The following is a 10,139-nucleotide window of genomic DNA, read 5'->3' on the forward strand; positions in this document are numbered from 1 at the left end:
CGTTATATATAAGGAAAATGCATGAAGTAAGCGGATTCAATAAAAAATCCAACCCGCAAGGCGAACTACTCTGACTATATTCTAGGGATATCTATCTGGACGGAAATTAGGATAAGCAAATGACTAACAGACTCTTTCTCTCTGGATGCACGGATGTTTCTTGATTCAGAGTTCTGGCCATGCGGTCGCCATAGATCGGAGACAAACTGATCGTCGGCGTCACGTTACTCGGCACCATTTGCCGTCGGCGCTGACGGCTACGTTGTTAACACTCCAGGTCTGTGCTACGCGCGTCTACTACTAGGCATGCATCGAAAAGCATATATGCATGAAACTATGCACTTGAGTTTTCTTTCTACTACATGTTCCAATGATACATCGCTTCACTTTGAGGTTTGAACTCTCATCTGGTTCATGTAGATCAAAATGCTATGATGCCAGGTTAATCCAACGCAGTGACTGCACCGGTGATAGCAGCGGATACTACCAGGAAGGCATGAAAAAAAGATCTAAGTAAACAAAGTACATACATAAAGAAGATATGGTGCATGGTGGATCACGATTTGCTGATGATAACGACCTTGCAAGCATGATACGCCATACTACTTTTTCCACATACTCCATACTTCTTTTTCACATAATATACATAAGTTAAATACACCATACTATTGTCTTGTATATACTTCATACTACGTACTTCCCTTTTACAATACTTTATTCCTTTTTTTGTGTGGCACAACGACTAACTTTACTTGGCCTCAATGTGCAGGTGCAGCACCGGCCGACTGCTCTGGCCTCGCGTGGCCACGCCACGACGCCATTGTCGTTGATTAACGTCAAAATGTACTATACATCCCAATAATACATTGTGTGTCCCTTGAAAACAATTTGCTTTCTTTCAGTTTTGCGGCGACTGCGACAGCTCGCGAGCTATCACATCCAATGCGGCTGGAGTAGCATACTACTCCGTTTCCATCATCTACCGGCTGAGTCGTAATGTCATATGTAGAATGTACAGATATAAACTATGCATGATTCATTGGCTGACGTCATACTGGCCATTTTCTTCCTATTGACACTACCCTTCTGACACATCAATTAGACATGTGTATATGTACTTCATGCTAGCTTCAGTTAGAAGTATATGTACTCCCTATTTAATATCACAATTTTGAAGTATATGCACTTCATAGCAAATACTCCCTCCATCCCATAATATAAGCGTTTTTGACACTACACTAATGTTAAAAACGCTCCTATATTATGGGACAGAAGGAGTACTACATATGAACATTCTCCATACCACCTTCTACAAGAAGTACAGGAATATATATTCTAGACATGTTCAAAAAAAAGCACATATATTCTGCACTACTCACCCGCAAAAACAGCTCCATACTACCTTATCTAAACTGACATGTACATGCATACTCCATACTATATGCTACCATACTATCATACTCCATACTACCGTATCAAAAGTGATGTGTGCGTGCATACTACCCTATTTAAATAAAGTAAAATATAAAAATTATATAAGTTGCTCCATCTAGACAAAAAAAATCCAGTAGAAGGTTGAACTAGCACGTACGTTTGTTATTAGATTAAATCACATGATATATATATGTAGCTTATACTCACAGAAGCTTTTTGACGAGCATCTTTTTCATCCTTCATGACTCGTTGTCTGTCCATAGGCTGCTTCTGTTGCTTTCGAGCTTCATCCATGCATTTTCTTCTTTTCATCGTTTCCCTCTTTTCCCCTTCTTCTCTCTGCCGCTTCTTAGCGGCCGCATCAACTTCTCGTCTCTTCTTTTGTTCCTCTTCAAGTTTTTGTATTTGTTCCTTCTCTTGCTTCAGTCTTTCACGCTCTGCTTTTGCAGCCGCTTTGCGCTTTTCTTGCTCCTTTTGTTTCTTCTCTTCAAGACGTTTTGCAGCTTCAGCTGCCTTGAGTGCCTTCACCTTAACATCTTTTTTAACTGCAACACAGCAACCCCATTTGTAGCGGCCATTTATGAGCACCATCTAACAGTTTCTATAAACATCATTAGTGGATTTAGCATGTAGTTCGAAATAAATAATACAATCAAACAAATAAAACTTACCGCACACTGTTGTAGATTGCAACTTTTGTTTTACAAGAGGTACAAAAGATGCCACATTGGCAACAATATTGATAGGCTTAGATTGTCTGTCAACATTTGCTTCACTCCTGTGTCTTCCATTTTTGCTATTGAGTAGTTCTGCCGTGCCTTGTTTGTCAACATTTGCTTCACTCCTGTGTCTTCCATTTCTGCTATTGATTATTTCTGTCGTGCCTTGCTTGTCAATATTTGCTTCACTCCTGTGTCTTCCACTTCTGCTTTTGGTTATTTCTTTCGTACCTGATCTGTCATGAAGAGAACGGGATACTTTTCCTTCTCTCTTAACTGAAGTAGGGTGATTGTATCTTGGCTTAATGCTATGATTTCTGATATTTGAATGATGAGTGAGCTCACTACTGACAGATTCTGCACTCAAGTCTATGTTACCTTTATCCATGCTTCTCATCGAATGAGACGGAGAACTTCCATTGTTTTGACATAATCCAGTAATATCCTGAAGTGCTGTTCCCCCAGATTGTCGCTGGCATGAGCAATTCACATCTACAGATCCAGGAGCCATGTCTTGGTACTCATCTTCTTCCGGAATGCTGTTGTCTTCATCAATTCGGAAGACTTCAAGTTCAGGAATAGAACTCATATGTTCTGAACCAGATCCAGATCTTAACGAAAGTTTTTGGCTATACTTTTCAACAGATGGAGTCAAAGGAGTTTCATTGATCTCTTGTCTGCTGCTAGCATTTGAAGAGCAAGAGGCTACGCCATCAGAAATAAAAAACGATTCAAGTCCACATCCGAAGGAGTCCATACCGCTGCGACTGTTACTAGCACTGTATTGTAGATCATCAGAGAGGGAACAGTTTCTGGGTTTCCCGGGCATAGTAGTTGTCAATAGCGGATGCAAACTACTCGCTGTGTTAGTATTATGCTTGTTTGGAGGATCTGAGCAAATGGTGCCTAATTGGTGAGAATCGTGAAGGGACTCAAATGGCCTTTTTCCGATAATTGGGCTGTCCAATTGGTCAGAGACATCAAAGATCTCCATTACTGGCATTGAACCATCACAATCAAAAGATTCATCACCCAATTGTGCCTTTGGATCATAACTTTTATATTTCCTAACACATTCATTCGAGTCATACCATGATTTCTCATGAAACAGTGCATTAGGCGCAGATGCTTGTTCACAACTTGGGAATCGAGTAAACAGTTCTGTTCCAGAATAATTTTCTTGATGTAATATTGCAATTGGAGATGATAAGTCATCCATCTCAGGAGCCATTTCCTGGTCTGCCACACTCGCAGCCGTGACAATTAGGTTCTGACCTTCAAAGCAAGTACCTTCCTGCCAACAGAAAGAATAATAGTAAATACGCTAGGACTCACTAGCACACATAAAATAGCAAGTGCAATATAGACTGAAGAGTGGACATTACCCAACTCTACCAATTATAAATGCCAATTAAGTCATATCTAATACTAACAGGTAGCTTATTCCTCTGGCCACTGCACCGGAGCCCCGGCAGCTAAGCATGCAGTGGCACAGCCATTCCCTCCTCTTTCTCTCTCTCTCTCTCTCTCCCGTGCCGCCGGCCTCCTCCCTCATCAATTGAGTCGGCCCCGGTTCACCTCCATCCGCTCATCGCTTCTCATCTTCGTCTCATGGATGATAGCGTCGGCTGCAGGAGCGCGAGGTGTGGAAGGCGACTTCCTCAAGAATCTTACCGAGGTGAAATATTGTTTAAATTAAAGTGCCTTTGTTTTTTGCCATCTCAAAGTATTGTTCACACTACTAAGCCTTCATCTGCAAATATCTATGGGTCTAAAGTGAAACCTTGCGCCATTTGACCAAGAGTTTCTTAAAGTGTGAACTACAAGAGATACTAAAATGTTGTTACAAGTACCAGAGCCTAAGTGATTGCTAAAACCAAATTTTACCAAGAAAGTCAAATTGTTTCAAATAACTCCGGGTGTGAATTTAGCCTTGCGCCATTTGGCACAACGGGTAATCTAGTTTGTATGTTAATCACTCATCAGTACAAAACGGTGATGAAATACCCATGAATATTCCCATCGGCTATCCCATAAATAAAAACAGGAAATAGAGAACCTACATGACTGGATTCGAATTTGTCAGACCAAAGCATCCAAAGAAAAGGCTCCACCAATAATGCAGCCAGACGAGCATTACCACTAGTTTACTACTTCATGACATACAATTTTGCAACAAAAAATACAACCGGTTCTTTCGGAATAAAAAAAACTTCAGAGAGGAAAGGGAACTGGTAGTCTGGTACACTTGCTGAGCACATACCTGCTGTGTGCAGTTTTCCTCATTACGAGATAGGATGCCAGAGCAATAAGGCAAAGCAGCAGTTGTCAGAAACTCCACTTCCAACTTATTTTGTTTCTGTTCTTGAGAATTTTTGAAGACCCGTCCTTCCAATGCACTCCTGCTGGTGCTTGCGGTAGGAGAGTTATCAAGGACGCCACTTAATAGGCTAGTTGTATTTCTTCTTCCACGTGAAGAATTCCCATTTCCATAAACATCACTTGCAGCATTCCCCCGCTCTGACACCAGAGACATGCTCTTGCAGGATCCTGAACTCCTTGTGAAGTAAGGACCTGAAGGATGGGATTTCTCTGAGAAATTTGTCACGGTTAACATATGGCTAGAAATGTCAAGTTGGTGGTTCAGAGACAATGAATTTGTGCAAGGAGTCCCGGAAAGGTCAAAGTCTGATCGGTGCCTTATTCTTCTCCTTTTAGATGACATACTATCACTTACTTCAACTCCATCTTGTACTGACCTCTTCTGGTCACAAGCAGCACTGCTTCTGTCTGACTCGAGTAGAATATTTTTCTCATGTGATGCACTAGGTAAGACGTATAGAACATAAGGTTGTGGAGATTTCCGTTTATCGTTTTCTGCTGTACATGAATTAACATTTTCTTTAACAGCATTCTCAATAAGAGAGGTGTCTTGTTCTGTTCCTGCAAGATAAGAAACGATGTAAGGACATGGCACAATAACTTTTGCTACAAAAAAACTAGCAAATATATTCTACAAATAGCAAGCATGGTACCATTTGGTTGCAGATCTTCGGCTGAAGTCATACTGTTCCTTTCAGTTGAGTGCATTTCGCTGGTTCTTCTAGCTGAAACACTGCTCATAACTTCTGGCACTGCAGACTCGTCCTTTTTGTTGCTGACAGAAATGTTGCATGCTTTGGTCAAAGCTGATAATTTTATCTGAACATCGCCCAGCTTTCCCGAATGGCAGTTGACCGCATCATATGCTGCCTTTCCGTTGAGTGTCTCTTTTTGTGTAACCGGGGAAGTGGGGCCCAAGGGAGTCTCTGCATCGGTCTCCTTGAGTTCTAAAGATGTTCTGGCCAACAGATGTTGCTCCTGAGGAACTTGAGAATAGCTGGTAGAAGACGGGTCTTCATTTAAGGGATGTGCCTCAGCAAGATCAAGATTGGCACCTTCCAGGGTACATACTGGTTGCTGCATCGTCTGTTCACTTGCAGGATTCATGCAAACTGATTCAACACCATCGAATTGAAGTTTTTTCGGCTCAACCGACAGATAAGTTTCAGGGAGTGCATGGCACGCAGAGCCTGTAACTTGCACTCCAAAAGAACTTCTAGCAGAAACCATGACATTATTATCAGAATTGACAATCTGATTTTGAGAACAATCTAACTTAACTCCTTGATTTCCAGGATCACCATCTTTACTGCACTTGACGAATTCAGTTGATCTATCCTGATTGGCATAAAAACCTTTCTCCTGACCTGGCAAAGTGGTCGTTGTTCCAGCATTGTTTTCACCGTCACCACATGGTTTGGAGGATAATGATGCAGTTGTTTTGTTCAAACCTGCAGTTGCAAGTTCAGACCTCTGCATCCTGTCTTGCATAACATCCCTGATTCCACTATTTGTCGCTTGACCCTTCTCACGCGACCGATCTTCAATATGCCGCTGCCTTGACCTGGAACGCTTTACCACAGAGAACATGTTGACTTCAGAACTAGGCTCAAATATCTCCTGGTCAACTGAAACCTGCTTTTGCTGAGGCACTTCATGTTGGTTAGTATCCACGGTGTCACAAATAGAGTCTCGACCAGCATATCCATTTGGAACCCCCACATTTCTGAGTGAAATGCTAGGAACAGCTCGCGGCTGAAAGAAGGTTCTGTTGGTTGCTGGTGTAGTAATCTGGCTTCCAGCGAAAAGTAAACCCGGAACAATAGGTTTGCCATTTAGCTCTACAAGTAAACAAGCGGTTCAGTTAAAGGTGTCAAAAGCAATGTGCAAGGGAGTAAAATCAGATATCAATGGTGAACAAAAGGCTAAATAAACAACGAATCGGTGTATTTCTGAATCACTGACAAGCAGTTAGCAACTCACGAACGCTTATAACCCGCACCCTGCAGGTGTGCCCCTCTTGGGTACTAATAAAAAAACAAGATGTAGGATCAACAGCACCAAATTGGCACTCTCAAAATTCCCCATTGCAACACCTAAAAAGAATTGCCCAGCAAAACAAAACGGCTAATCCTGGACGACATGTTGAACAACACTGTCTACTATTCGCAGGATTTACGGTGACATCTCGGTAACCCAAATGACCAAGAGAACTTGAAAATGAGATTTGTGATGGGTCTAAGATACTGGGATCAGTGATGAACCTGTCTTAAGATGTCTGACTCTCAACAGGAATTTCTTTCCAAGTAGATTTGCTTTCTTTAGTTGTCTTTTCAGGTACACATATTTGCCTTCAAAGTGTTTTAATTACATTCTGCAAAGTTGCAGGCTTGCAGCACATTATAGCATGGTATTTTTCCAACAATGACCAAGCATACATTTCACTGTTTATCAAATAAGCCAATAATATTACAATTACTGGCAGGTTTTTCTCTTCTTTCTTATTGGTACTTATCTTTCACTCTGCTCCGTGCAACTGCAGTATATGTTGCCAACATAACATATCTATACCTACCAATAAAGGGATTAGTGCTTCTGCCCGTCCGTCATCAAATTGCCCTTGAAGTTGGAAAAAATTACCCCCCCCCCCCATTGCCTGTGGTAAGTAAAACAACATTTCGTGGCGGAAGAAAAAAAGACCCAACCCAAATCCCCAACCCCGTACTGGTCCATCCCCCACCTACCCATCGTCTCCCTGCCCCGACCCCTAGCCACCCCGCGCCTCCTCGCGACTATGCCGCAGGCGATGTGCGCTGCCTCCGGTTACGCGCCCCTCGCCTCCTCCTGTCCACGCAACTCCTCCCGGCTCAACTCCCAGTGTCGTCGCGCCCCGGCCACGTTGGCATACACACCTCCCGGCTCCAACCCAGTGACGAGCGCAGCTCCTCCTCCCCATCTACTGTCGGTGAAAGCTCCGGTTGCTCCTTTCGTTCGTTATTCTACCCAGCCATAAGATATTTGTTTTTGCATCAAGTTGTAGGACACCTGTTTGATAGAATGTCCACAAGAAATATTCATGTGTAGCGAACGCTGCAGCCCCATCTCTCTCTCTCTCATACTACTATGTTTTGCAAGTTTGTGCTGGCCACCTATTTGTTAATATGCTTCTCAAGGTCTAAAAATATTCTCTCTCTCTCACATGTTCTGTTTTGCAAGTTTGTGCTAGCCACCTATTTGTTAATATGCTTCTCAAGGTCTAGAAATATTTTGTCAGATTTCTCACACATTGTACAAGGGTTATGGTGAATAAATTTTAAAGAGCAGAATCACATATCCAAAAGGCCAATTCATATAGAGGCAATGAGCTACTGAACGTTGCTAATAATGATGCTACTATTTTTCAGAATAAAGCCAAACCTACAGGAACCATATAGTTGTGGTGAAAAATTGGATAGAGTGATAAACAACTTTTATATTTTTCTTATTCAGATTAAAGGAACCTCATTCCCCCAGCTACTTGACAAAAAATAACATGTATGCATGCGCCAATGAAGTCCAAAAATTAATCCTTGCGTGGGTCCAAATATTTTGTCATGAGAAGTCTGGATGTTCAGTTTTGGAAAAGTATACCTCCCGCTGAAAGAACAAGGGAAAGATCATTTCGTTGACGGCGAGTTCACCCTGATGCTGATCACCAGCGCTCGTTGGCAGTGTCATGCTGCCTGGCCGGCGCTGCAATTGCATGGTTAAGCAGGAGGTACGTGAAGTAAGCCTGAGATCTGGAGCATCCATGGCTGCATGGACATGACGGCGGCCATGTAGCGGCGTGTTAATTTTGTGTGTGTAGGTTTTTTCTGGTAGTGACACCTATAAAGAAAGTTAGGCGATCAAGAACATGTGGTTGTGGTGCTTCATCTTCCTTGCCTACAGTTTATATCTTAAGCTTCCCTTGCTGTGTGTAATATGGCTAGGTAAAATCTGCATATGACAAGACACGCATATCAATGGATAAGCAATTGACGTTACTTGCCAACCAATTGATGTTTGCAAACTCATCCTGATAGTAACTTCTGTTTCAATCTTAATTGTTCAAGAATCAACATTTGCACATTGAGGTGTATTCGTTGATCTTTTTCTTAATATGTTCTTGCAGATTAGTTGCTGAGAAATAACCCAGCAACCTACATTTGGCGTGACCATCTATGTTTGATTAATGCTTAATGAAACGGTCCATGTTCCAGCGGATCTTTGCATTTTGTGGCACCTACAATACTAGGAACTGCAATCCGAGGGGCGTGGGAGACAGCGGCGGCACTGGAGCAGCTGCATCGTGTGATTTGGGTGAGACGCACATAGCATTGTCTGTTCGTTTGTGTTTCTGATGATGTGTCTACACTGGCTACTACCTGCTGCTCTCCAATCTATACACAACAAAGAAGCAGTACTCTGAAGCAGCTTTGTTGAGGAACGAGGCCTAGAGCAGGAAGCTGATGAAAACACCAGGGTGTACTCTAATTGAGATAGGTGAAAAAACGACATTTCTTCATGGCTGACATACTTCATGCTTTAGTTTGATATTACCATATGGTTTAGTTCATGTGTCCACAGGTTAAGTTCATGACCATCTTTAGTCTCCGGTGTATTTGGCTAGCCTCACTTATGAATCGGTAGTATCGCTCAACATCAGGGCCACACTACATGATATGAGCTTAGCTTTCTCATATTGAACACTTCACTGGATTAAAACTATAACTGGGTTTCTGACTATTCGTCGGTATATCAAAGGTAATGGCTCTCAGCAGTAAAACCAACGTGCATCTTAAGACATCACTACATTTCTTACAAAATGTGTTTTGCTTATTCACAAGACTTACCAAAAGTTTGCTAATGCCAACACAGATCGGAAGATCCAATCAAGCAACGTAGCTAACTGAAGCAAAGTCACTCTGTCTTCATCGTGTGAGTAGGCTAGTGTGACCAGAAATTAGATAATAGAGGAATGTTAGCAAGTCATCAACTGTGAAAGCACACAAAATGTTTCAGTTTTCAGGCCACTACTTGGTTTTGAATAGCTATTTATGTGAGCTTTTTCTATAGCGTGGGACTACAAATTTTCGGATAACACTAAGTAGGCACCAATTGTTTTTTTTTTACTTTGCTGCATTCGGTTGTTGAGCATGACAACTGAGTAGCCTATGTTGATATGAAATTTCTTTTAAAATTAGGTAAGAAGTTTCCATACACATATTCACACACAACACCCAGAAGTAATAAACACTAAACATTAGCTTTCTTCCACTGAGGACATGAGTACGGCTTCTTGAGCTCTAGGATCCATGGTTCATACAACCCGTAGCATCGCACTGGCTCCATCGATATCGGCACTGCATTTATAGTTTCCTCGATGTCCATGATCCAAGAGCATGATTTTTTTTGTCTCCCATTGCAACGCATGGCCATGTTTGCTAGTAGTAATATACTAACGCGCTTACACGGAGAATAACAAAGCAATTAGCACAACTGTATTATCCAGTTTTATGAGCTAATTTGGAGTAGCTCCTGATGTCCTCTGTGAGGTTAAATTATGTTTCGAGGAGGGAAAAG

General features: G+C 41.9%; 1 protein-coding gene across 1 annotated transcript in view; it reads right to left on the bottom strand.

Moving 5' to 3' along the window:
* The window catches only part of LOC123189552 (uncharacterized), a gene marked incomplete in the record, with an annotated part of 12,895 nt that overhangs the window by 1,967 nt on the left and 789 nt on the right, over window positions 1–10,139 (bottom strand). The window contains 4 exon segments of the mRNA XM_044601994.1: window positions 1,642–1,979; window positions 2,106–3,447; window positions 4,417–5,096; window positions 5,189–6,376. Coding sequence (XP_044457929.1) covers window positions 1,642–1,979; window positions 2,106–3,447; window positions 4,417–5,096; window positions 5,189–6,376 — 3,548 coding nt within the window.

This window comes from Triticum aestivum, chromosome 2A (assembly GCF_018294505.1).
Source record: "Triticum aestivum cultivar Chinese Spring chromosome 2A, IWGSC CS RefSeq v2.1, whole genome shotgun sequence".
In the NCBI taxonomy this organism is placed as follows: Eukaryota; Viridiplantae; Streptophyta; class Magnoliopsida; order Poales; family Poaceae; genus Triticum; species Triticum aestivum.